Source organism: Setaria viridis, chromosome 5 (genome assembly GCF_005286985.2).
Source record: "Setaria viridis chromosome 5, Setaria_viridis_v4.0, whole genome shotgun sequence".
NCBI lineage: Eukaryota > Viridiplantae > Streptophyta > Magnoliopsida > Poales > Poaceae > Setaria > Setaria viridis.
This window is the reverse complement of record NC_048267.2, coordinates 9,512,644-9,538,174: the sequence shown is the minus strand read 5'-3', so window position 1 is coordinate 9,538,174 and position 25,531 is coordinate 9,512,644. Positions and strand designations below refer to the sequence as shown.

General features: G+C 49.8%; 3 protein-coding genes across 5 annotated transcripts; 2 read left to right on the top strand and 1 right to left on the bottom strand.

The window, feature by feature from the left end:
• Positions 1-6,696: 6,696 nt before the first annotated feature.
• LOC117857160 (protein FAR1-RELATED SEQUENCE 5) lies at positions 6,697-12,998 on the top strand. Of its 3 annotated transcripts, none has more exons than XM_034739669.2 (9): positions 6,697-7,197; positions 7,304-7,483; positions 8,252-8,528; positions 8,641-9,206; positions 10,035-10,311; positions 10,416-11,160; positions 11,267-11,718; positions 11,875-12,162; positions 12,239-12,998. In XM_034739669.2, the coding sequence occupies exons 1-9, from the start codon at positions 6,980-6,982 to the stop codon at positions 12,518-12,520; spliced, it is 3,285 nt and encodes a 1,094-aa protein (XP_034595560.1). In that variant the 5' UTR covers positions 6,697-6,979; the 3' UTR covers positions 12,521-12,998. The 3 variants fall into 3 exon arrangements, with proteins under 3 accessions (XP_034595560.1, XP_034595559.1, XP_034595561.1); XM_034739668.2 differs by having other exon boundaries at positions 8,641-9,221; XM_034739670.2 differs by having other exon boundaries at positions 6,701-7,197; positions 8,641-9,161.
• Positions 12,999-14,560: 1,562 nt separating this feature from the next.
• On the bottom strand, positions 14,561-16,859 carry LOC117855359 (glyoxylase I 4). The gene is made up of 3 exons (XM_034737693.2): positions 16,337-16,859; positions 16,117-16,225; positions 14,561-15,325 (listed from the first exon to the last, which is right to left on the bottom strand). Exons 1-3 carry the CDS (start codon positions 16,510-16,512, stop codon positions 14,927-14,929), a joined length of 684 nt encoding a protein of 227 aa, XP_034593584.1. The 5' UTR covers positions 16,513-16,859; the 3' UTR covers positions 14,561-14,926.
• A 6,230-nt stretch (positions 16,860-23,089) lies between these two features.
• On the top strand, positions 23,090-25,130 carry LOC117857993 (uncharacterized protein At2g34160). Its single transcript, XM_034740940.2, has 5 exons — positions 23,090-23,410; positions 23,508-23,556; positions 24,363-24,425; positions 24,550-24,614; positions 24,723-25,130. Exons 1-5 carry the CDS (start codon positions 23,231-23,233, stop codon positions 24,822-24,824), a joined length of 459 nt encoding a protein of 152 aa, XP_034596831.1. The 5' UTR covers positions 23,090-23,230; the 3' UTR covers positions 24,825-25,130.
• Positions 25,131-25,531: the final 401 nt, after the last annotated feature.

Sequence of the window (25,531 nt, the reverse complement as noted above, 5' to 3'; positions counted from 1 at the left end):
GCCTTGTTCTGAAACGCTGACCACGCTAATAGCAGATGACCAAAGAAGCATTTCAGTTCAGCTTCAGCAGTGCAGCGTTGACACAGCATTTTTTAAAGTTAAAAAAAAGGCGCAGCATTTTCCCCTCGCCCTTCACATGCAGTAGTACTACAATACAGAGGTCTGAAGTATGGGAACAGTTGCTTGATACTCTCGCGAACAAAGGAAAAATTCTACATAACCCCCTCACCGTAGACCTATAAAACCAGATATTCTATCCCCTCACCTATTGCAAGCAGACTACATAATCTCCCAACCTATAAAACCAGATATTCTATCCCCTCACGTTCGCAAAACCGTTCAAATAACTGTAACGGCCCTGGTCAAATCCGCCGAGTTAATCTCAATCCGAGTACCTGATCCCCCTATCTCGGCTCCCCCGAGCTTAAGTGCTCAACCTCCAGTTCCGACCCCGACCCCTGAGAACTCGACCCACCCCGCCGGTTCCTTCTAAGTCTCAGCAACAGTGTCCCTTCCAATCTTGGTCAGAGGAGAAACCGAGACTGACGGGTGGAGCCGCAATCTTTTCCCCCCGGATCTCTCGAGGCAGACGCACTCGAGTGGCCTGCACCACTTCAGAGCTCCCCCGCCGCGTGGCTCAACTTCCCCGACGCCCGCCGCTCCGCCCAGTCGCCGGCCGCGACCGGATGGATTCCCGCGCCCTCCTCCCCAATCGCAGCGGAAGCCCCTCTGCAACCCTTTCTGCAGCGCCCCGTCTCGCTCGCGCCCTCGCCGGCCGCGCCTTGGTGCTCCGACGCCGCTGTGGCAGAGCTTGCCGCCTACTGCGTCCAAACTGCCTCGCTGCTCGCGCCCATCATCACCTCACCGGATCTCCTGCTGCAAGGCCCGATGCCTTCCGGCTTTTCCAGCGCCTCTCCACAGTCGCGCCGCTCCGGACTCACTACGCGACGATTCCTCCATCGCCAACCCCGACTTCGGCCGTGACGGTTCTTTTCCGCCTTGCCAGAACTGTGCCCGGCAAACCGCTACTTCGCGCTCGTCCGCGCAGCCGCAGCTCGCCTGTCTTATCACCTGTGCAACCTCGCTTGTAGCGCCGTTCTCCCTGTCACACCAATCAGATCTGCTGCTCGACGACGCCCGCCTCCGCCAAACCTCGACCACCGGCAAAACCGCGCCTGCGTCGCCCTGTCTCCAGTGCCCAATGGCCGAAGGCGTCATCTCCGAAGTCCTGTTCCGCCGCCCATCGCCGCTCAATCGCCGCCATGGCAGCGCACTCCATCTTTTTCTTCCCGGTCTTCGTGCTGCTCCAACCCTCTCTCTTCCGCGCAGCTATAAAAGGGAATGCCCGAGTCCTACAGGAGATTCCCTTCGCCGTCGTTGCCTTGCCGCCTTTTCCTCTGTTTCGTGCTTCAGCGCTGCCACCTAAGTTCTTGAGGAACTCCCATCACCGCTCAACACCCGCACCTCCCAATCTACCCAGCCGCCTACTACTCCGCGCAGTGCTAGAGCTTCCTTGTTGCTCACAAGAAGCTCCTCCGCCGCCGGAGCACCGCCGGACATCGCCGTTGCCCAGTCTTAGTGCTTCAGTCCTTCCGCCCAAGTCTGCTCCTTCCCGATCCCAAAACTTCACCTATAAACCGAAGGTAAGCTACCGACCCCTTTTTCCGTCTCGTCCGACCCTGTCTGTTTCGCCCGACCCCTTTTTTCCGTCTCGCCCGACCCTGTCTGTTTCGCCCGACCCCTTTTTCCGTCTCGCCCGACCCCTTCTCCGTCTCGCCTGACCCTGTCTGTTTCGCCGACCCTTTTCCACCTTGCCCGAGGACTCGGCTGTATCCTTTTCCTTGACCCGAGGGTATATGTGTAAAAAAATCGGGGACTTCTCCGCGCTAAGTCTGAGGACCTTGAACACAGTTATCTCCTAAAGTTTAGGGGTCAGATCATAAAGTTTACCCCATCCGACCCTTTGATCTTGCTCTCCACCAACCAAAGTAATCTCTCCCCACCTTTTCTGTAGCCTTGCTACCAGTGTTCGAGCTTTAACTGGAAGTGTTGTTGAATTAATCGTCTAAAACACTAACTCCTGCATTGCATTCGTGTAGAGTTGCATCTCGCTGACGGCGTCTACGAGCTGTACCCGGCGCCCGAAGACGGAGCTGTAGCCGAGCTACCGCTCCCAGAAGCCGAAGCCGCCCCAGCAGAAGACCAATTCCCTTCCTCCTCGCTTGAAGGCAAGCCCCGAAGCATGAACCCCAAATTCCTAAACTTGTACATGCCTTCTTCATCATGTTTGTGCATTTACGTATAGGAGTTGTTTGCAACCATAGATGCATGACGTAGTTCCTTTGATCTGAACACTAGTTTGTTGGACCGAGTAGATGCTATGCTTAAATAGGAATCGGTAAAAGTCGAGTGATTTCCTGTCACTCGCGAGTTATAGGAGTTGGTTGTTTCTCCTTCTATTACAACTATAAGGACGATGGACAGGGCAGGGTTTTGGTTAACTCATTTGGTGGTCGGCTGATCGCCCCATCTGTCTATGGAATCTGTTAAGGCCCGACAGTGGTGGTGTTCGTGATCAAGTGTTTGAAAGTACTAACCTCATACTCAGTATGGGATGGGGAAGCCTAGTACCTGATTGAACCTAGACGTGAGCGGTCGCCCCATTGTCCTTGGAACGGAGTTCCCCTGCGGCCGCACGTGGTGGCAAGTGTGGTCACAGAACGGCAGAGGCCGGGTCTGTGGAACCTTGCACCAAAGGAAATGGGCCCGACATGGGTTAGGGAATTGATGGGGAAGGCCGACACAGGAAGCGACCCTCGGTGGTGCGCGGATGTCGTGAGGTTAGGTTCACCATGCATGGTTAAAGAACTCGAATCGATTCGTCTGCCTCTCACAGTTTGAGACTGCTTGATCGCTATGCTACACTGAGTAAAGATGAAACATGATGATGATATGAACTCGATGCTTGTTCTATACTGTGTTGTTGAAAACTATGGTTGTTTAGCCTAAGTCGCCAATGTAGACTGGTTAATGAACTTAGAATCTGAGCTAAAATATTGAAAGTAAGGACCCACTGTAGTCACTTTTGGCAAACAAACCCCTCAGCCAAAGAGCCTTGCATGTCTAGAAGTGGTGGAGTAGTTTTTCCCACCGGTCGGTTAAGTCTTGTTGACTTGTTTGTGGCTTCTCTTTTCAGGTAAAGTCGCAGCTTCCGAGTTTGCTGTTGGCTCTTGGCCGCCCCAACTCCCTCCGGGTTGGACGGTCGAGTGGGATCCCTCCTCGGACGGCATGGAATAGGATCACTGATGTCCTGGCTGGCCTCACCAGGGACGTTCGACCCCGACGAGTAGCTTCCGCTTGTTTTTATCTTCTGTTGTTTTCTTCAGAACTGGTTAAACTCTGATTTTCAACCAAGTGTGTAGCAATTTGTAAATCTTCTATTGGACCTGTTGTATTCTCTGGAAACCACTCACCTTCGTGTGAGTTTTGCTAACTCGGTCCTGTTAAGTGGTTAAATCGAACGAAATCCGACGGCACTTCGAGTTAACTTGATTAAGGCATGAGTGTCGCGTGTCAGGCAACTTAACCGTGCTTGATCAAGCTAATCCGAGGTGGTTCCGCCACAATAACCCCCCTCAAGTGGTATTGCATAGTTGCATAGCGGTTTTGCCATGTGAGTGTGCTGAGATGGATTGGGCTGCTAATGTGGATTGCCTAACAAATGGGTTCCGCTTGTAAGTCTGCCCGGGTGGTGACGGTGTTGATTGCTAAGTGGGTTGGTTCATGGATGGCGATGGCTTCTACGCGGCTGGCTCGCATAGCAACTGGTGCACGATGGTCAGCGAGCGTTGCACAGGAAGGGGAGGGAGCGACCTGGAGCTTCCATTTGCAGGCTCTTATCAGTGCCCATTGAGCCGCGGCAGAGGTGCGGAGTCATCAAAGTGCGGGGAGGAGGATGGAGGGGCTGCTCGGCGCGGGGCATGGAGCGGGATAGGACGAGGCACAACGCATGCTGCTCCACGAGACTGCTTGGCTCGGGCCATGAGCAGGCGAGGGCAGGTAGATGGAAGCGCATTGCTAGGGGTCACGAAGCAAACAACGGTAGGGCAACAAGTCAATAACTAGCTTATGCCGTTGGTGAAGAAACAAAGGTCAGGTGTTAAACACCTGATAATACATTAGGGCAGTCCCAATGGATGATTTCCAGAAGCAGTTTCCAAGAGAAGAGAGTAATTAATGTTCAATAGAAACTATTTCTCCCAACTCATAGTTTCTACAACAGTGTCCATACAAGGATAAATTAAATGCAACATAAAAAGGGAGTAGATCATCTGTGGCTATCAGCCATGGCGCGAGAGAGGAATTGGGGCGGCGGCGGCGTACGGGATCCGGCGAGAAACTACTGGAGTCTCCCCAATGGCGTTTCGGTGGTTTCGTGGTGTCTCGAAGCTTGCATAGACTTATTCCTTGAGAAGGAAATAGTTTCTCTCTTTTGTGCTCTCACTCCTCATTAATTGCTTTGCTACGTAAGCAAAAAGCCTCAAGGTAATTAATAGACATAGAAACCACCATAAATACTCCATCAGACTGCCCTTAAAGCAGCGGTATTACAGAAAGGTCCTCAAAGAGGACCGGAATACAAACCAGCCCCAAATGGCTGGATGGACACAAACGCACACACGCGTCGTTGAGACTGACCCCAAGAGGGCCACGCGTCCAGGCTGCAGGTCTTCGCCGCCGCCATCGAGGAGCACACCGGCGAGGGCCACCAGAGGCGCCGGCGTCACAAAGGACCCTTGAAGGCGCTTGGGACCGGTGCGGAGAAGCCTCACAGAGGCTTAGGTTGGATGTAGAGGGCGGAGTTGAAGAGCGTCACCGGTGACCCAAAGGTGAAGATGAAAACGGCACCGACGGAGTAGAAGACGACCTCTGCAGAGTTGATGGTGGTGAGCGGCTCAACCAGGGAGGAAAACCTGCAAGGGGCAAGCAAAAGAGGAGCACACCGCTGCAACGGAACGGACGGAGGCGAGGGTGGAGGGGGCGGAGACGGACACCTCCCCCGCAGATCCAGCGAAGCCCAAACAACGAGGACTCTCAGATCCGCAAGACGGAAAACCAAATCCAAGGGTAGACTCGCCGGAACTGCAGCAGGGATGGAGGGGAGCGGGAGCAAATCCAAGCGGAAGAGGACGGAGGAGGAGGGAGAGGGATCTGCTCTGGTGGGAAGGAGAGAGAGATTTATTTTATTCGGCCTCACCTTGATACTGCAGCAGCTAACAGTGGCGGCGACAACAAGAACGCCGGCGAAGACGGCGCCCGCAACAACAGCAGCAAGGACAGTTTTCGGTACGACGGCCGGCACCCATCCGGGCAACACGAAGGAAAACTACTGCGGCCCTGTTTGGGAGGAGGGTGCTAAAATTTAGTCCCCTCTCAAAAAAATTGCTAAACTTTAGCCTTTGGGGGTGTTTGGGAGGGGTGCTAAAGTTTAGCACCTGCTATGCCAAATGACCCTTTTACCCCTGCATAGCGTGCACTGTTACAAGCGTACCTCCCAAAGGCCAAAACACAGTTACACGAGCACTTGAGCAGTACCGCCACACAATGGGCTATGTATTAATGCCGGAGCTGATTAGCCTGATACACGAGATGAGACTGAAATAATATGATAACATCAGATTCCCTTGTTTCACTAAAATTTTCTATGATGCTTCCAGAGAGTGCATCTGCATACGATGTGCACAACCGGGCGAAAACAGTTACTGTAGATGATAGCATCCGATTCGCTTGTACACGGAAATTCTAAAGATCAATCAGCGTAGCCACTGGTTTAAGTACATGATAATAACAGTTACACCGCACTGTGCTCACAGCCTCACACCAACGGCGCTCCTACCACCGGTGTTTAGCCTTCATCAACTTGCCACCAGGCACCAGTCGTCCTCCAGCGTCATCTCCGCCGCGCCGCCGCCGCCCCTGGCCCCGGAGCCTCCACTGCCGGCGCATGCGCACCGCGGCCGTTCCGGATCCGGCCGGAGGAGGTGGGGGCCGGCCGGAGGCGGCAGCGGCGAGGCGGAGGCGGTGGGCGAGCGGAGGTCGCGGGGGCCGGTCGGAGGCGGCGGCGGCGAGGCGGAGGTGGTGGGCGAGGTGGAGGCGGTGGGGGCGGGCGGGGCCGGCGGTGGCGGCGGCGAGGCGGAGGCGGCGGGCGAGGCGGAGGCGGCGGTTCGGGCGAAGAAGCGGGGAGAGAGAGAGATTGAGGGGAGGAGATAGAGGGGAGGGGGGCAGGGAGGGAAAGTGGTCCGGGGGACCACTTTTTAGTCCATTTAGTCCATTTTAGCTACCCAGGTGACTAAGGGATTAGTGGGGCTAAAATTTAGTCCACCAGCTTTAGCTCACCTGTTTGAGAGCACAAGTGACTAAAATAGACTAAAGTGGGGGTGCTAAAGTAGTGCTAAACTTTAGCACCCCTCTCCTAAACACCCCTGCTAATATACACAGGAAAATATCAGGTTCAATTTGTAACATGGCAAGCCACGCGCGAGGCTACCAGAGCAAGTGAGCCCGCTCTGCTCCGACCCATGCTCGTCGTAGCCGCTTCGTCCCGGCCCTCGCCAGCCGCGACGCCGGAGGTGCAGACCATGGTGACACTAGGAGTCCAGCGCCGGGTGCGCGCTGCCTGCGAGGGTCGCATATGCAGACGACCATCGCGTCGCCCGCGGTCTGCGGACGCTCGAGCAGCGGCGGCACAGCATACGTCTCGGCAGGAGATGCTGGCGTGGCCACGGATGCAGTGGAGACGCAGAGATTATGGGAGACGCGACGGACGTTAGGAAGTGGATGAGGCAAGGTTCCTTTCCTGCACCTGCAGCCGGTCCACATCAACATCTTAGTCCACCTCAGCGCGCCTGCGTGGAAAACCCACTATGCGATACCACCTCAGGAGCCGAACTAGAAGCATAGAGCGCCGCCTCCATCTTCGATGTGGAGCGGCGGAGCCGTACGAACGGTGCCTGGTTGCCGGGGGGAGGAGGCGGCCACGCAGGGACGCGCCCATGTGACTCGATGCCCTCCGTCGCTTCGTTCCGGCGTCCGTCCACAAGCGCCGGCAGTGCACGCTACGACTGTGTCAGCAGCGCCCGTTCCCCCATCGAGGACGGCGGCGGCGACCATGACGCCTGGGGCGACGTCGGTGCCGCCGTAAGTACCAAGGCGCCGTTCGGCACCTGCCGGAGTTCAGCGGATCCGCCCGCCGACATCGACGCCGAAATGCCTAACCCTAACAGTGGATTGCCCGTGTTCTTAGGTACCGGCCAATCCACCGCGGCGAATCATCGGCGACCGCGCCGCCGTCGGCGGTGGTGGCAAGCGGCGAATCGGAGCCCATCGTTGGGGGAGAAGCGTGCAACGGATCGAGCAAAGGCAGCGCCGTGGATGGGAAAACGGCAAGTAGTTGCTCTGGCCCAAGGAAGAGGGGGGTGAAGAGGTGATGTGGATACTTCCCTGGCTGTACTGCTTGCACGATTGAGCGGTGTTTGTCTTAGGAGCCTTGCACGATTAATTGGTGATTGATTTGTTCCGATTCATGAGTAAACAGATAGGATGTGTGAATGTTTGGATTTGAACGTAGGAAGAACCATGGGGAATAGGATAGGCAGGTGGTCAATTAAGATGATGCGACTGTTGAAATATATTGTAAAGGTTTGATGTTGAAATTTGAAAGTTAATGAAGGTGGTTAAATCTGCATAGTTAGAGCGAGTAATTGGTTGAGGTTTGAAAAACGTGTGACATTTTGTTATTGGCCAGGGACATCTGCCTAGTTTTGACCGAAGTTTTAGAAACCCACAGAAAAATTTTGGTTTCCATTTTTCTGTGTTAAGTAAGCATGTGAATTTTCCTTGGATAGCTTAAACCGATTGGAAAATGAACATGCTTGCTTGTGTAGAATACATTTGTTTCTTCAAAACATTAGCAGGGCTGATTGTTATGGCTGGGCGTGTTTGGACTTTGGAGGCAACACAGCTGCATTCAAACAATAAAATGGACATCGCAAGTCGTTATTTGCTTACATAGCTAAAAGATTGCAGTTCATCATGATGACTTTGGATGTATCTTCGTTTAATTGTTATTCTCATTGTCATCTCATAAATTCAAGTATATGACTTTGTCCTGAACAGGGATTTTTTTCTAGCTGTTACTGTGATGGATGAATTAGTTTCTATTTTAACTATGGCTTACGGTTTATTAAAGCAGAAGTTGGAAGGATGGTGTTGGAGCGGATTCAAGGGCATTCGTCCCTGGACGCATTAGCCCCTTGGAGGAAGCACTACGGTGTTATGGCGACAGAGGGGCTGGTCCAATTATTGCTCCACGTGCAGGGCTTGAATTTGATTCATGTGAGGAGGCATTTGATTATTACAATCTGTACTCATGGGAGATGGGATTTGGGATTCGTTATTCATCCAGTCAAAGTTACAAGAAGCGTGGTGAAATTTATCGCAACATGGTGTCATTTGTGTGTGTATGTGGGGTAAGTTCCTTAACTTTTGCATCCTTGAAAATAATATAATCATCTGTGGTCACATGTGCTAATTGAAAATTGAGGTGAAATAGTTGATGCGAACTATTTCTCTCATTTGCAGGGAACACCAGATGCAGGATCAAAAAAATCAATCAAACAGGGGTGCCCGGCGTTTGTGCGGTTGCTGCGAACGGATGATGATGGATGGTATATCAAAGAATTTGTTGCAGACCACAATCACAAAATGTCAGAGACATGTGCTGAAATAAGTTGCTGGAAATCACACCGGCAGATTGATCCCCACACAAAAGAACTAGTAAAGAATTTAAGGGCGAACAATGTCAGTTTGACGGAGGTGTCCTGCATCCTTTCCAGTTTTTTTGGCAACAATAACGCATCCGCAGTTACAAAAAGAGCATTGCGTAGCCTGACTGTTCAGAATAACAGTGAGAAAGTAGAAGGTGATGTCCATCAAACCATTGAAAACGATGTCCAGATTAACAGAGAGGCAGAAGACGATGTCCAAAAGACCATTGAAGTATTCAACCGGTTGCATGAAGAGGATGAAGGATTTGCAAATGTAGTTGATTTAGATGAGGGTGGAAAGATCAAGACAATGATGTGGACCAACGGAAAGAGCAGGCATGATTACCTTTGTTTTGGGGATGCTATCACATTTGACACCACGTACAGGACAAATAAGTATAACATACCCGTTGGATTATTTGTTGGGGTTAACAACCACTTCCAATCTGTTATATTTGCTGGTGTGTTAATGCTAGATGAGAGCATCAAGAGTTTTGAGTGGGTTTTCACACTGTTGAGTGGTGTATGGCTTAACCGCTTAGGAGCTTTGCACGATTAATTGGTGATGGTCCGATTCGTAGACAGGATGCGTTAATGTTTGTGGATTTAAATGTAGGAAGATGACAAACCATGGGGAATAGGATAGGCAGGGTAGATGGTCATTTAAGATGATGCAACTGTTGTTGAAATATATTGTGGCGGGTTCATGTTGAAACTTGAGAGTTAATGGAGTTGGTTAAATCTGCATAGTTAGAGCGAGTAAAGTTTGGGGAGGTTTGAAAAACCTGTGACATTTTGTTATTGCCCGGGGACATCTGCCTAGTTTTGACTGGAGTCTTAGAAACCCGCAGAAAGATTTTGGTTATCATTTTTTCTATGTTAAGCATGTGAATTTTCCTTCGATAACTTAAACTGATTGGAAATGAACATGCTTGCTTGTTTAGAATATGTTTATTTCTTCAAAACATTAGCAGGGCTGATTGTTATGGCTGGATGTGTTTAGACTTTGGAGGCAATGCAGTTGCATTCAAACAATAAAACAGGCTTTGTGTGTATCCCTGTTTAGTTGTTATTGTCCCTCTGCTCATTTCATCTCATATATTCAAGTATTATGGACTTTTTCCTGAACACGGACTTTTTTCCCTAGCTGTTACTGTGATGGATGAATTACTTTCCATTTTAACTATGTTTTATGGTTTGTTAAAACAGGCGTTGGAAGAATGGTGTTGGACCAGACTCAAGGAAATTTGTTCCTGGACGCATTAGCCCCTTGGAGGAAGCACTTCGGCGTTATGGCGACAGAGGGGCTGGTCCAATTATTGCTCCACGTGCAGGGCTTGAATTTGATTCATGTGAGGAGGCGTTTGATTATTACAATCTGTACTCATGGGAGATGGGATTTGGGATTCGTTATTCAACCAGTCAGAGTTACAAGAAGCGTGGTGAAATTTATCGCAACAGGGTGTCGTTTGTGTGTGCATGCGGGGTATGTTCCTTAACTTTTGCATCCTTGAAAATAATATAATTATCTGTTCACATGTGCTAATTAAATGTGAAATAGTTGATGTGAACTATTGCTCTCATTTGCAGGGCACACCAGACGCAGGATCAAAAAAATCAATCAAACAGGGGTGCCCCGCGTTTATGCGGTTGCTGCGAACGGATGATGATGGGTGGTATATCAAAGAATTTGTTGCAGATCATAACCACAAAATGTCAAAGACATGTGGGGAACAAAGTTGCTGGAAATCACACCGGCAAATTGATCCCCACACAAAGGAAGTAGTGAAGAATTTAAGGGCGAACAATGTCAGTTTGACGGAGGTGTCCTGCATCCTTTCCAGTTTTTTTGGCAACAATAACGCATCTGCAGTTACAAAAAGAGCGCTGCGTAGCCTGACTGTTCAGATTAACAGAGAGAAAGTAGAAGGCAATGTCCATAAAACCATTGAAGACAACGTCCAGATTAACAGAGAGGTGGAAGACGATGTCCAAAAGACCATTGAAGTATTCAACCGGTTGCATGAAGAGGATGAAGGATTTGCAAATGTAGTTGATTTAGATGAGGGTGGAAAGATCAAGGCAATGATGTGGACCAATGGAAAGAGCAGGCATGATTACCTTTGTTTTGGGGATGCTATCACATTCGACACCACGTACAGGACAAATAAGTATAACATGCCCTTTGGATTATTTGTTGGGGCCAACAAGCACTTCCAATCTGTAATATTTGCTGGTGTGTTAATGCTAGATGAGAGCATCAAGAGTTTTGAGTGGGGTTTCACACAATTTGTGGCTCTAATGGGAGGCAAGGTACCAAAGACGATACTTACAGGTATGCGAGCATGTTTTCACTGAAAATGATCTTATGTTTCAGCAGGTGATTTGTTTTAGATCTTGTTATTGTAAAACTATACTGATGCCTGGGCTATTAATCGCAGACCAGTGCAGTGCGATGGAAGTTGCATTGGCCAATAAGTTCCCTGAGATAACACACAGATGGTGCAAGTGGCATGTGTTTCGGACTATAAAGGCTGAGTTAGGCCAAAAGTATACGAAGGAGTTCAAGGAAGAGTTGAACAAGATGTGCAACCATATGCTAACCTCTGAAGAGTTTGAAGCTGGATGGGGTGCTCTCGTGACAAAGCATGGACTGAAGAATAACGTGTATATGTCAAATATATATAATAACCGGCACATGTGGGCAAAGGCCTACTTCAGCGGGAAGTTTTGTGCCAAGCAAACTAGCACTCAGCGGTGTGAAAGTGCAAACCACGTGCTTAAGGGGTCTTTGTCGCCAGGAGCTACCATGCATATCTTCGTGGAACAATACCACAAGTTATTATCAGAGTTGATTGAGAAGGAAGATGGCAAGGAGCATGAGGACAAGCTGGTAATTTTGCTGGGCATAGTTTGTACTCATATTTTTTCTATGAACAGTTATGCATTGCAAGCTTGCAACTGTCCGTGGTGTTCAGAAATTGCACTAGTGAACTTATCCACCATCGTGCATACATGGCAGTCTAGTTCATTTGTTTTTTTTTTGTAGCCATTGACAGAAACTTCTACTGGGTGGCCAATTGAGTCGCATGCTGCTGAGTTTTACACGAAGACAATGCTTGGCAAGTTCGTGGACCACATGAAGCAGGGTGCTAAATATGATGTGGTGGAGATTGTGCCAAGACGAAAGTACAGACTTGATCATGTAGATCCTTTGAGTTGTGATAAGTGGTACCGTTCGTCTTACATGGTAGATGTAAGGGAAGATGGTGGCTACTACCAATGCGAGTGTGGGATGTGGGATCATATGGGAATCCTGTGTTGTCATTCTATCCGGGTAAGATGGTCACTGTGCTGTTTACTTATGAGTATTCTTGCTACCATAGTGATCTAATGTATGCTAGTACCTGCAGCTAATGATGCAACTAATGGTACGAAAAATACCAGAACAACACTTGCTGAGGAGGTGGTCAAGGAATGGCAATAAAGTTGAATCTGACATTGTGAGGCAAGCAGACCTGGCAAGTTATTTGCATACATCAAGAAGTTTCAGAAATGCTTCACTAACCAACAAGGCAAGAGAGTTAGTGGAGTTGGGGGACCTGAACATTGAATGCTATGATCTGTGTTACAAGGGCATTTGTGAATTAATAGAACAAGTGAAGAGTAAGAGGCCAAATACAGACGTGGCTTAGCCATGAAGCTTTAAGTTGCAACATGCTCAGGCACTGCAGGCAGCTACCAGCATGCCAGTTGTGGGAGGCAACGAATATGAGTGATGGAGGTCAGTTGCATCCAAGAGCAAAGACGCCAGATGTAACGTGACACAGTGTTGGGCCAGCAAATGCAAGAGATGGTCCAGGATATGAGCACCGTAGGCCTCTATCATATTGAACAAAGCGGTTTAAAACATGCGGTGGGACAGGACACAATGCGGATCAGTTCCCAGACAGGGATCCTGCACTGGACAAACCAAAAGAACCGAGCAGATGCACTCGTTGCGGAATGACCGGACATACCAGAGTGGCCTGTGGAAGATCTGCTGGGGCGGCCGAACCTGCTCATGGCGAGCTCTGAAATCCATTTAATGGCATTGAACAGGGCTCCGACTACATCACATTTTGGATGCTATTTTGTGTGGCAATTTAGTGGACCCATCTTTAACGACTGAAACCTGGTCGCGCTCCCGGCCAGGCAAGCCGTCCGCATCATCCAAAAGAACACCGGCCGTCGGATCGCGCGCGGACGGCCCGGATCGTCTAACAGAGGCCCGGCGATCTTGCAATAAACCCCTAGACTTCAACGAAATCGAACCTGCCGTCCGAAGACCTAGGAAATTTTTCATGAAACCCCCCGGACTTCGTCGAAATGCGATCCGCCGTCCACCGGCCTCTCTCAGCAACCTTTCGAAAAAACCTCTACCTTTCATGAAATTAGAACGCCGTCCTGCCAGTTTGTAAAATACAGATAAAAATGTCGAAAAATGTGGATTAACTTTTGTTGGCTTCGTTAGGACATGAGGTATCCAATAAAAATATTAAATCTTGATAATATCCATCTAAAGCAGCTTAATACTAGTATTTTTGTGCTCTTATAAATGTCTCACGTCCACAAATAATGGTTACACTTTGATATGAATTTGTTTCCTTGTCATATTACTTCTGCATTAATAAATAGTTACTATTGGATATAAATCTTGGTGAAATCATGGATAATACTTTGCCAATATCTTAATCATGTTTGATCCTGTTTACTACTATAGTGACTGCACAACTTCATTTACGAATTTTTAATTATTCGTGGCTCCGTCGTAAAAAATTACAAAACTTGACCTTTGATGCAGACAAAATTTTCAAATCCGAAGCGCTTTTGCTTATATCTAAGGCAACACCATTAAATAATACAATAAAAGGATTCACAACCTATTTAAAAAAGAAACAAACAAAACACAACATTTCAATACCAAATACTTTTCAAGTCTCGCTGTCTGATATTGCATAAATATTATATGCTCTATTAAACTAGTTATGACGTGATTTATGCTGGCAGCCTATATATGGAATTCTAATTACATAGATTTGTACATATGTAGGTAGCAATGGGTAAACACCTTTCTGATTTTGTGTTACTAGCACGATTAGTGTGATACGTGCTCCTGCTCCCTGTAGCAGTGAACTGGAATTCTAGCAATCTGCTGGGTTGAATGCAAGTGCAATGCAAAATTCTCCCTTGTATTTATGTGTTGTATTTTTTGGACGGCTGCAAGGCCGAGGTATGGAATATAGATCATCCTTTTACTTCTTGGACGATCTGTTTGCTGCCAAGTTCGTCCTCAGATCGTCCAAGAAGAATACGAGAGCTCAGTAGAGCTGACCTTTTTAATTAATTAATTAATTAATCAATCAATCAATTAATTTGGCATGTCATGCGCGCTAAGCCGCTAAGTGCTGTAAACGTATCACGTGAACGTGATTCACCGCAACGTATGACGCTTTCAGAAACGCCTTCTACTGTTCGATTCGGTCGTCCCCTTGCTTCTCCCGCCCCTGAAACACAGCTCTCACTCGTGTTACCTGACAGCGACCAGAGCACCTGACTACTATACTACTCCTACCTGGGTAGTGAGCACGTGCTGTCGTGTAGCGTAGAGCAAGTAGAGGTGTAGACGTGTAGTGAGACTGCAGTGCATCCATGTGACAACAGATTGAATGCAAGAAGTGGCACAGTTGAGTATGTAGTTGCATATGGATGGATCATGGATATATAACATATATAATAAATAGATTACAACATATGTGCAGTGTTACAAGGTCCATGCAGCAGCTAGCTAGCCGCAGCAGATCGACCGGTGGATCGACCTCCGAAAAAGATAATACTTAGCTGCAGCTCTGCGACAGTTCATCAGAGCACACTCGACATCGAACAAAAAACTAAAAATCAACTTGAAACGGATCGGGATCGGGCAAGACGCCCGGTACATACAACTTCTTCATGGTCGACGGATTGAAGGAAGCAAGGCAACAAAAAAATTCTTCGCTGGATCTCTCTCCAAAATGCATGCCGGCGTGTTCTGGTCATCTCGGCGACGGCGAGTTAACCGATCAGACCTGCATGCACTCGTGCTCCGGGCAGGACCTCATCGCCTCGACCTCGCCAACGCAACAGGCGCCGCCGCTGGCCTTCGCCGGCACGAACTGAGGCGCCGCCGCCGTTGGGGAAGGAAGCGGTGGTTGCTGCTGCTGCGGCGGCGGCGGCTTGAAGTACGATGGCCTCTTGCAGGCCGCGGCCGGTGGCGGCGGCAGGCCGAGGATGGCGTTGCCCTCGACGGGGACGAGGGGCACGACGGGGAGCTTGTCGCAGGTGCAGACCTCGACCATGAAGCCGTCGGGGTCGTGGAAGAAGAGCTGGTCCACGTAGATGCCGCCCTCCTCCACGCGCCGCTGCACGTACCGGACGCCCAGCTCCTTGAGCCGCCGCTGCACCGCCTCCATGCTCTCACACTGCACCCATATGTCCACATCAATTTCCAATCAGAATTTGATTTAATTTGCTCATGCATTTTTAAAAAAAAAAATCAAGTTGATGCATGAGTACGTTCCAGCTCTGCTTTTACTTGCGCTGTATAATCATCAGACACAACGCACATCAATCCCTATCAGAACAGCTGAGCGTGAAGCTAGGTTTATTTGTCAACTTGCGCAAGCTATGGGACAAAGCGCAATCAAGTATACTATGAAAAGAATTAACATATACTCCAATGATGTCCCGGTCCTATATAATCGCCTGTCACTGGAAGCTAATCAAGTGCATGGGATCGATCATTAGGATTCAGCTGGATATTCATGCAAGTTGAGCTTATGGTGGTGACTGCTTGCTTAAAATTTGAGAAGGAAATGATATGCACGTGCTCAGATCCTATCAACCACTTACTTGCCCCAGAGAGCATAAGCAATTCTAGTACAACCCCAGTAGATATCAATTATTCTGCTAGTCCTAATGTTATGTTAATCCCTGATCATGGACCCCTGTCAGGCGCCATTTCTTATGCTAAAAATGTAGATCAGATCCTGCTGGGTGTAGTAGACACCGAGGCGTATCTCTGTTCATTCATTTTCTCTTCTCCAAGTTGTCAGTGCCTATGAAACGTTTGTAGTACCCTGCAGCTAGCTAGATCAGTAGATCGATCCAGAGAAGTTAAATGCATCTATATACTAGCAGTACTGCAGCAGCTTGCTAGTGATCTGGATCTCAGGTATGATGCTTAGTGTGGTGGCATGGTGCACATGCGTACCTGGAAGGAGATGTGGTTGTCCTTTGGGTTGATCTCCGTCTTCTTCGGTGGCATGCTCTCCGGGTCCTCCGCCTGCAGGAGATGGATGCCGATGCCATAGTTGAACAGCCTGCAACATACGTTGACCAACGTTAGCGAGTGCTGAAGCAGAGGTCGCAATGCCAAATCAATGGCTAATTAATTATAGTTTGATGGCCGCGCCGGAGGCGGCGGGACGCACCATGCGCCGTCGAAGTCGAAGGATCCCGGGCGGCGGATGGGGATGAAGCCGAGGACGTCGCGGTAGAAGCGCTGGGAGCTGTCGAGCGACCGGCACACGACCGAGATGTGGTTCAGCGCCGCCAGCGGGAGGCCGCCGCCCTGGACCGCCGGCTCGACGCACTTCGTGTTCACCATCTTCCAATAAGCTAATGCTCGTTCGATCCCTCCGCAAAATCACACGAAAGAACTCGCGCGCGCTTTCTTCCCCCGCGCCGGCGTGTTTATATATATGTATCACCGAACAGTACTCCGCGCTGCGGCCGAGCAATGCACGTCCTGGGGGCGGAAGGCTGTCAGCTGCCTTGCTCGACGGAGACAGAGAGAGAGAGAGAGAGAGAGATCGCCGGCGAGGAGATGGAGGTAGGGAAGGGAAGGGAATGGAGTGGACGACGTGGGAGATCGAGCAGAATGGTGTGCTAGGGAGGAGTGTAGGATGCAGGCAGCTTGCTAGCTCTGGGTGTTTGGCTCTGGGGTTGCCGGGCGCGGCTTATATAGAGCTCGCGTCGGCCGGGGGCCACCGACGGCGACAGCTCAATCGAGGCAGGCGAGCATGGACACTGCCCCCCAGTGTCGATGGGTTAGTACTGCACCCTGCCGCTACCTTGGAGCCACACAGTCCATGTCACACCTGCCACCCCATCACGCCCGGCGCCGGACGACGATGACGACGCGGCGGCCTCGCCCGCCCGTCCCCTTCGCACCTGCTTCCCGCGGCGCACGTTTCTCTCGAGGCACGAGCACGACGAGGTAGAGCCGGAGAGGACGCGTTAAGGTCTCAGCTGATCGATCCAGGAGAATGCCGCAAGTTAACGTCGTTCATACGTACGCCTAGCACCTTTTGGGCGCTGCGATGAGCATGTGTCAGGTTCCAGAACTATGGTTACTTGAGATGGTAGATTAATCAGGTACGACGTTTAATAATCTCAAGGTAGCTCTGCTCCAGTTAAAACCGAAATTAAGGACGCATGGAACACACACAATCACATGCATGCGCACTGGGTTCGCTGGTACTGCAAGTACTCTCTCTCTCTGTCTAGTTTAATCTAATCTCCCGGCCGGCATATGCGCATCTGGAGCCTGATCTAGCGCTAGCTATTCTTCAGATCAAAAGGAGGTAGATCCAACAATGGTGATCATTACGATCGCTGCAATGTTAGCTACCTAGCCAGCCAGCCATTCGTATGTTTTGAGTAGAAAACAAATTAGGCTAAAAGAAGATAAGAAGAAGTCACGGGACAGAAAGAGTTAGCGAAAGTACACAGGGGGATTTAGAGATGTGTGTGGTGCTAACTTCATTTTGGCTTCTTTAAAAAAAAATCCTTCATTGTTTTGAAAAGAGGTTGCGTTTGTTTGGTGAGGGAATCCATATATATCTTTTTCAGTTAAACCGGGAACACTTGACGCACAACCAAACTGATCTGATGGTCCGTGCCTACCAATTAAAGTGGCAAGGTTTAAACGCACTTGACACTCCATGCATCGTCCTCGACCCAGCTTCACTCAACAAACTAAGGGCCCGTTTGTTTCCACCCTCCTAAAGTTTTAGCTCTTTAGGCAGTTTTTAGGCACCTCCTAAAAGTATGTTTAGTTCCACGTTCTAAAAGTGACTAAAGGCAATTAATGAAGTGGTAAAATACCCAAGATGCCCTTCCCCCATGCCCCAGCATGCCCCTTCTGTTGGCGCCAATATTCGGTGTACTCCAGCCCCGCACCGCCCCTCCGCCGGCACTTGGCCCGCCCGTCACCAGCCCCGCACCGCCCCTCTGCCGGCGCTTGGCTCGTCCGTTGCCGGCCTCGCACTGCCCCTCTGCCGGCCCCGCACCGCCCCTCCGCCGGCGCTTGGCTCGCCTGTCGCCGGCGCCGCACTGCCCCTCCGCCGGCACTTGGTCCGCCCGCCGGCGCCGCCCCCTCCCCTCGAATCCCGACCGCCGCGCCCCTCCCCTCCTCTTCTTCCCCGGCACCGCCGCCCCCCTCTCGGTCCTCCCTCGCACGGATCCAACGGCGGCGGGGATCCGGCGGGGGAGCGCCCGGCCGGCTCGTGCGGCGGCGCAAGGGAGCGGGGGCAGCGGGGGTGGGGGTGCCGTGCGGCGGCGGCGGGCGGCGGGAAGGACGCCGCCGGCGGGTGCCGGGCGGGTAGGACACCGGCGGCGGGCGAAATGGCGGCGGCCTAGGCGGGAGGGAGGGTGAGAGAGAGGGGGGGGCAATAAATGAGGATAGTGGGGGTCCAGGATGGGCTTTAGGAGGTTTTAGGAGGGGTGGAGCTCCTAAAGAAATTGAAGCCTCCTAAAAGTTTTTAGTTACTTTTAGTCATAGTGTTTGGCTCTTTAGTCACTTTTTAGGAACTAAAATTTTAGGAGGGTGGAAACAAACAGGACCTAATTAAAATGCAGGGCCTAATTAAAATGCATGTAGGCGCACATGGACTGTGTGAACCTCAACACGACAAAGTGCCAAAACCATGTTGCTGTCGTCCCCGGTCCCGATCGGCTCCAAGGATCGGTGGAGCTCGCGCGGTGCCACGCCGGAGCAGATAAGAGCGTCGCCGTCCCAGATCCCAGGCCTGGCCTGTCACCTCCGCGTCGTCATGCCAATCCCGTCGGCGCACGGTGGAGCCGTGGCCGTCCACAGAATCGGAGATATGCTGCTGCGTGTTTGGTGTGTGTGTGTGTACCAGCTCAATCGAGAGATGCGTGTCATCAGCGGATCTCTCGCGTTTGACGCGATATAACGAAACGTGCAAGACCTTTGACAGATGCGCCACGACGTACCGGTCATGCATGACCACACGAATATGCATACTCCATGCCATGAGATGGTGATATTTGCGCGCGCACTTGCAAGTGAGATACTCCCTCCATTCTAAATTATAGGTTGTTTTGACTTTTGTAGGTTTATAGGTATTATTATGCATCAATTTAGAACGGAGGAGTATTTTGGATGACAGTAATATCTAAGCGATATTTTTTTTTATCTCTATAAGGGTATGACATCGCTTCTTTACAGTAGAACCTATCCATACTGGTTGAGAGTCTCCGACATATTAGGGTCGGTACTCACATTTATGACTAATCCACTTTTAGGGGTAGGGTAGGTGATATGCTTTGTATTTGTAATGTGTTTTGCAATTGAAATAGCTTTCCTACTTCAATTCCCGCCCATAGTCATCTCCACCAAAGTTTATCCTAAAGAATCAATAGAAAATCGATTTTCGACTTTCAGCAGCAGAACCACATCCTTGAAAAAACCACTCCCTATATAAAATCTTAAATAGAAGCAGGAGGAGGTTATCAAACATACCATAATTAATAAGATACCACTGATATATATATATGATATATATATATAGCTACTCCACGTACAGCTACTAATTTCCTACGACCGTACCATGATCCTCCGATCCAACCATGCGGCCAAAAATGAAACTCTTGCATGAAAGACCGGATTTGACACAAGATGAATGGCGTTGGGTCAAATGAAACCCGCGATCAGAAAGTCACCAACGGAGCCATACAATCTATCTAGTAGTGTGCCATGGCACGGTACTCCGCTTCGGCAGTGGAAGGTGCATGATCTATAAACCTAAAAAAATCAAAACGATCTATCCTCCAATCCAACAATACATGATGAAACACGGTTCCATTAATCATAAAAGCACTACCCACTGCACCATGCACATGCTACTCATATACAACCACATGCATGCCGATGCAGAGGTCTCAAACTATCAAATCTCGCCACGAGGCTGCTGGTAGCGGTGAGTGAGATCGATCGAGATATGATGGATCGGAGTACACACACATCTACACTGCTGGAGTGATAGCAATGCATCACACGGACATCGTCGTTTGACTAAGGAAGGTACGGCGTACGTCGTCTTGCGGGCGAGGACAACTGGGCAAGATCGAGGTAGCTAGCAAGGGGCGTGAACGACGACAAACGTCGCGGTCGCATGCACGTTGGACTTCATCACGTGTATCCGCGTCGACGTCGGGAAATGGAATAATGAGCCAACCAACGAGAGGCCAAGGCCTCCTCATTTTTATTTGCAACGTGCGAGGGACTGATGGTGATGGGTAAGGCATAATGTCCTGTAGTGGGATGCTGATGATGACTCCAACTCTCCAACATGACCTATATATGTTAAAACCGTATAGTATATCTGTATTTATATGTGCATCGATCAACTTGAATCTCCGGGGCACCACTGCGTTTCATTTGGTATATTTTTCAAAGTTGGTGCCTGTGCATCTCAAGTATGACCAATAACATATGTTAGTTCTTATGTTTGACTTGCCAAAATTACGGTAATTTCTCTTCTTTTGACAGACGTACTTGACGTGCATGAAATAGCTCGCGGATCGGGTTGGTGGCTGCCTGCCTGCCCTGACCATCATGTGAACGGATTAGTAGTTAACGACTACTAGTAATTTAACCAATTGCATTTCCGGCTGCTGGTGTAGCTGGACGCGCATCAGTAGAGCATGTGAGGTTCGTATTGATAATAATAATTATAGCTCGCGGCCTGCCTGCCTGCCTACCTCGAGTACTACACGCATGTAACCGTGTAGATATAATTATATATATATATATATATATATATATAATTATTTATAAAATACGTTATAGAAACTCCACACCAAAACCACTATGTGTTGTATATCGCACCAAATGTGTAGTGAAACCACCGTGCTTCCACAATTGCACAGCTACAGACCATGCGCCCATACTGCACGGTTGCTGTCTGCATGCCAACTCCTCCCATGATTACTCCCAACATTTATATATATTTATTATCTTTATATAACGCCCGGAACCGTCAAACCTTCATCATCATTCGGAGTCCAAGCAGCTCGATCTTGTTAATTTGTTGCTAGGGCCTGCTGCTAGCAGAGCAGCTGGTGGGGGATAAACTAAGACTGCTGCCCATCTCATCCACTTATTAGTGATGCGCTCATCTGATGATCTGTTAGCCATGATAGAAACTTGTTGCAAGTTGGGAACAAGGGTACTCATTAATTGGCTTATTGCAAGTTGGGAGCAAGGGTCAGATGCATGGGGATGCAAGTCTCAAGAGGTCGGTGAATCAGTGTTTGTTCGTGATCGAATCACGCCAGCCAGCTCGCTGCTCATGCATGTTCGCGAATCAGTGTGGCACCTATTTTATATTTCTACATGCATGCACCTACAAAATAAGAACAAAGTTGTTTTTTTAGAGAAAAAAAAAGAAATAAGAAGAAGGTTGTTGGATGGTGGCTATTATTCTGGTCATCAGACGACAGCTGCCCTGCAGCATGCATATGCCACGCCATGACACCACCCTGGTCACTGTGGTCACCCCCTTCCCTACCGAGCAACCGGCCACCGGGCCACGCGCGCCGCCGGATCGGATGATGACCGCACTAACGGGTTACACCGGTTTTGACTGGTTTTTCAAACCAACCCCGACGGTCGACGGTTGGTCTGGGCCGATCTGGTTTCATGTGGTTTGTCGAGGAGTAGCTTAGTGGGTTAGTTCTACGAATGGTTTAGAACTAGCAAGCTTCTTTTTTTTTCTTTTAGGATTTACCAGCAAGCTTCTTCAGTTTACGCTTGCACGGAACGCTGCTTCTTGTATTCCCTACAACAAACTATGTGACTCTATTCCGGGGCAGCTGCTGACGCGTGAGAAGCTTGGGCAAGCTGCGAAGCTCCAGCGCGGCTAACTCGTACGAGTGGCAAAGCTCCAGAGCAGCGCAGCGCGCGGGCAGCTGTGGCCAGCTCTGCAGGCTATGTAGCTCCGGTGCGGCCGCTGGCACGGAAGAAGCAACACGGGCAAATGCGGTGGCCGCAACAAAGGAGTGCCACGGCTCAGCTCGTAGCAGCGTGCGACCGGCGGCAGCGACGGCACGGGGTAGTGGCCCCAGCTGCAGGAGGACCCGGCGAGCGCATGACCTGGCTAGCAAGGTGAGCAGAGCGCACGCCCTGGGGGTGCGCCCGGTGGTGCTCATCCCCGGGTCGACGGCCTGGTCGAGCTGCGCAGCTCCAGCGGACGATCATGAGGCAGGTCGGCAGGCGAAGGCCGGATCCCACGGAGGCTCCGCGCGTGGCGGCCTGGTGGCAGGGTGCGAGTGGGACGGCTGATGTGATGATGTGTTTGCGAGTTCATGACCATCTTATCCTCTTTACTGCTGCCGTCGGAGGTGCAGGATAAGATGCAGGTACTGAGATAGGTTTACCTGGTTTCACAATTTCTAACCGTGTGAACTCAAGCTGCTTCTGCACATACGGGTTGGAACCAGAAACCAGACGAAACCCATGCAAACATCTGGTCCGGTACGGGTTCAACGGTTTCAAACCAACCCGTGAACAAGCATTGACCGATACCGCGGCGCCGCCGCCAAGTGACACCAACCACTAGCAGAGTCGAGACCACTTGTCGCTTTCCCCTCGTGCACGCACACCGTGGTGGATCATCGGAGAGCCGCGGCCCTCGCCGGCCGTGTGCCGGCGGCCCGCCGGCGAGTGGAATCTTCTCTTCTGCCAGCAATGCCGCGCGCGTGGGCCGCTTCCTCCTGCAGTAGGCTCCCGGCTACGGAATCCACTTGGGCCGAAACGAGGAAACTACGGGCCAAAACGTAATGGTGCTTGGCCCGCCAGAAAAGGACGCGCGGGGGGCGGGCGTTGGGCCGGACCACGCCGCTTGGGCTCTCGTCTTTTACACGTTCCTGCCTCCCCAACCAAACAACCGCCGCAACGCCGAGAAGACACGAGACGAGAGAGAGGGAGGCGGCGCTCCACCACAGGAAGGAAACCAATCCATCCATCGATCCGGTTGCGGCGGCGGCGGCGCGGTGCGGTGTGGTAGCTAGCGAATATGGTGGTGGAGGAGATCACCGAGGGCGTGAAGAACCTCAGCGTCGCCGGGGATGCGGCGGCGTCAGGCGCCGGCAACGGCGGGGAGGGGCAGAAGAGGGGCGGCAGCGGCGGGAGCAGCAACCGCATCCAGGTGTCCAACACCAAGAAGCCCCTCTTCTTCTACGTCAACCTCGCCAAGGTACGGCTGCTCCCTTTGCCCTAGACGCCTCCTTCCGTGGTCTTCCTGCCCTCCGGTTCATGACTCCTGACTGGTATGGTTGGTTGGTTGGTTGCAGAGGTATATGCAGCAGCACGGCGATGTTGAGCTCTCCGCGCTCGGAATGGGTGAGCCTCTATATCAATCCTTCGCCCTTCTGTCTGATTTTCGATTTAGTGATGGAGTAATTTAGGCATCTCCGCTCACGTCGTTATGTAAAGATTTTAGGTTTAGATGTGCTCGGAATGGGTTCCTCGTCCACTTGAATTTAGTCTATTAAGTATGCTGACATATTATGATGTGCAAGATGCAAGAATCCGCCGTCCTTGTGTCTGAATGTTGGATCTGTGTTGGTTATTGCTAAACCCTAATGTCTCTTGTATGTGACATTTGGTGTTTCTTGTCGGCACTTATCTCATGTTAATAGATAGAACACGCTGGAGCACAGCTTCAAATAAGTGCTGCAACTATACACTCAGGTGATATTTGCTCTAGTTATTAAATGGCTCTCATCTTCTGGTGTAATCACAGACAGAGGCACAATATTTTCATATCCGATAGCCATGTCCGCTTGGGTTTTGGCCAAGAACTATGTTGGGGGATTTTGGAATTTGATTCTGAGGATTTTATTTCAATCCAACTATATTCTAAGTAGCCACTAGAGATGCAGAAAACAACCATAATCATCGGTCACAAAACCCTAGTGGTGTTTCTATGAAATACATGCTTGCACTTACATAGAGGACCTAACCACGCGCACTTCAATCATCTCTGCTTGCTCCATAGACTGACTGTTCATGTTGTACTTGGTGTATTTTGATATTTTTTTCTTGATATATAAATAAACCTTAGTCCATTGCCATTTGTTACCTGATTATCTGCACTAGAGTACTGTTTCAGGCAAAGCTAACCAAGTTGATTGTTCTGTTTCCAGCCATAGCGACAGTTGTGACCGTGGCGGAGATTCTGAAGAATAATGGGTTTGCTATTGAAAAGAGTAAGAACTTCTCTCTCATTTTTTTCCCTGTTGATTAGATATTCAACCAACCTGCTTGTGCGTACATTCACATGATTCATTGTTCTGCACTCTGAATTTTCCCTTCGTGTTTTGTTCTCCATAGAGATTAGAACATCTACTGTGGAAATAAACGACGAATCTAGAGGCCGCCCATTCCAAAAGGCCAAGGTAAGTGTGAACTATTTGGTTTTGCCGATTTGTTCATTCCACATCTTTAAATGCATGTGATTTTCCCTGTTATGCGAATTGAACTGACATTGGCATTAATTCCCTCAGATTGAGATAGTGTTGGGGAAGAGCGACAAATTCGATGAGCTGATGGCCGCTGCCGCGGAAGAGAGGGGAGAAGTGAAAGATGGTGAAGAGCAGCAGGCTTAATAAAAAGATCCAGCGACAAGCATCTGTTGTTGTGCTCTGTTAGTGTTGTTTAATACCGCGTGCATGATAGATGGCACGCGTTCTTGTTTGACTGCATTCTCATGGCAGTGCCTGTGAGCTCATCGACTGATGTATGATGATGATCTCCTCAGATTTTGGACAGCCAGTTTATTTGTTTCTCTGGCTTTGTTTGTGTTAGTTGAATGTTCTTGACAAAGCCTGGTGGTGCTTTGTTAACAAGCCTGCTGCCTGTCTGTCTGGTGCAGATGCAAATTTTCATCTTAATTTGAAGCCTTAAGCCTCGCATATTACCTTTCCTTGACCAAATTTATGCAAAGACTGTAAATATGACAAGATCTTTGCTCTCTGGCGATGCAAATAAAACCAGCTTAAAATGCAAGAATGTCAATAAATTAGTTCAATCTTGCACATTCTAAGGCTACTTCCAGTGAAAGTCATCATTAAATGCGATGCCACGGCATTAGAGTTATTAAGAAAGTTACAGTAGATGAAACTGAAAGGTGTTGCATTGTGGAGGGTTATTTCATGCATCTACTTATTAAAGTTCTCAAGATAATACGGCACTTTTGGAAACAACAATTAGCCTAGGAAGGATTTTGTGTACTCTTTTATCTGATTATCCCTTTTATTTACTCCTACTGAACAATTTATGAGCTGCTTGGACGCGCCACGTCGAAGCATGTGCA

Coding starts and splice junctions, on each gene's coding strand:
- LOC117855359 (XM_034737693.2), bottom strand. CDS start 16,512: ATGGTGAACACGAAGTGCGTCGAGCCGGCGGTCCAGGGCGGCGGCCTC. Junction 16,226..16,336: donor TTCGACTTCGACGGCGCATG/GTGCGTCCCGCC, acceptor CGTATGTTGCAG/GCTGTTCAACTATGGCATCG. Junction 15,326..16,116: donor ACAACCACATCTCCTTCCAG/GTACGCATGTGC, acceptor ATATGGGTGCAG/TGTGAGAGCATGGAGGCGGT.
- LOC117857160 (XM_034739668.2), top strand. CDS start 6,980: ATGTGGAGCGGCGGAGCCGTACGAACGGTGCCTGGTTGCCGGGGGGAG. Junction 9,222..10,034: donor ACCACGTACAGGACAAATAA/GTATAACATACC, acceptor TTGTTAAAACAG/GCGTTGGAAGAATGGTGTTG. Junction 11,161..11,266: donor ACCAAAGACGATACTTACAG/GTATGCGAGCAT, acceptor TATTAATCGCAG/ACCAGTGCAGTGCGATGGAA.
- LOC117857993 (XM_034740940.2), top strand. CDS start 23,231: ATGGTGGTGGAGGAGATCACCGAGGGCGTGAAGAACCTCAGCGTCGCC. Junction 23,411..23,507: donor TCTACGTCAACCTCGCCAAG/GTACGGCTGCTC, acceptor GGTTGGTTGCAG/AGGTATATGCAGCAGCACGG. Junction 24,615..24,722: donor GCCCATTCCAAAAGGCCAAG/GTAAGTGTGAAC, acceptor TAATTCCCTCAG/ATTGAGATAGTGTTGGGGAA.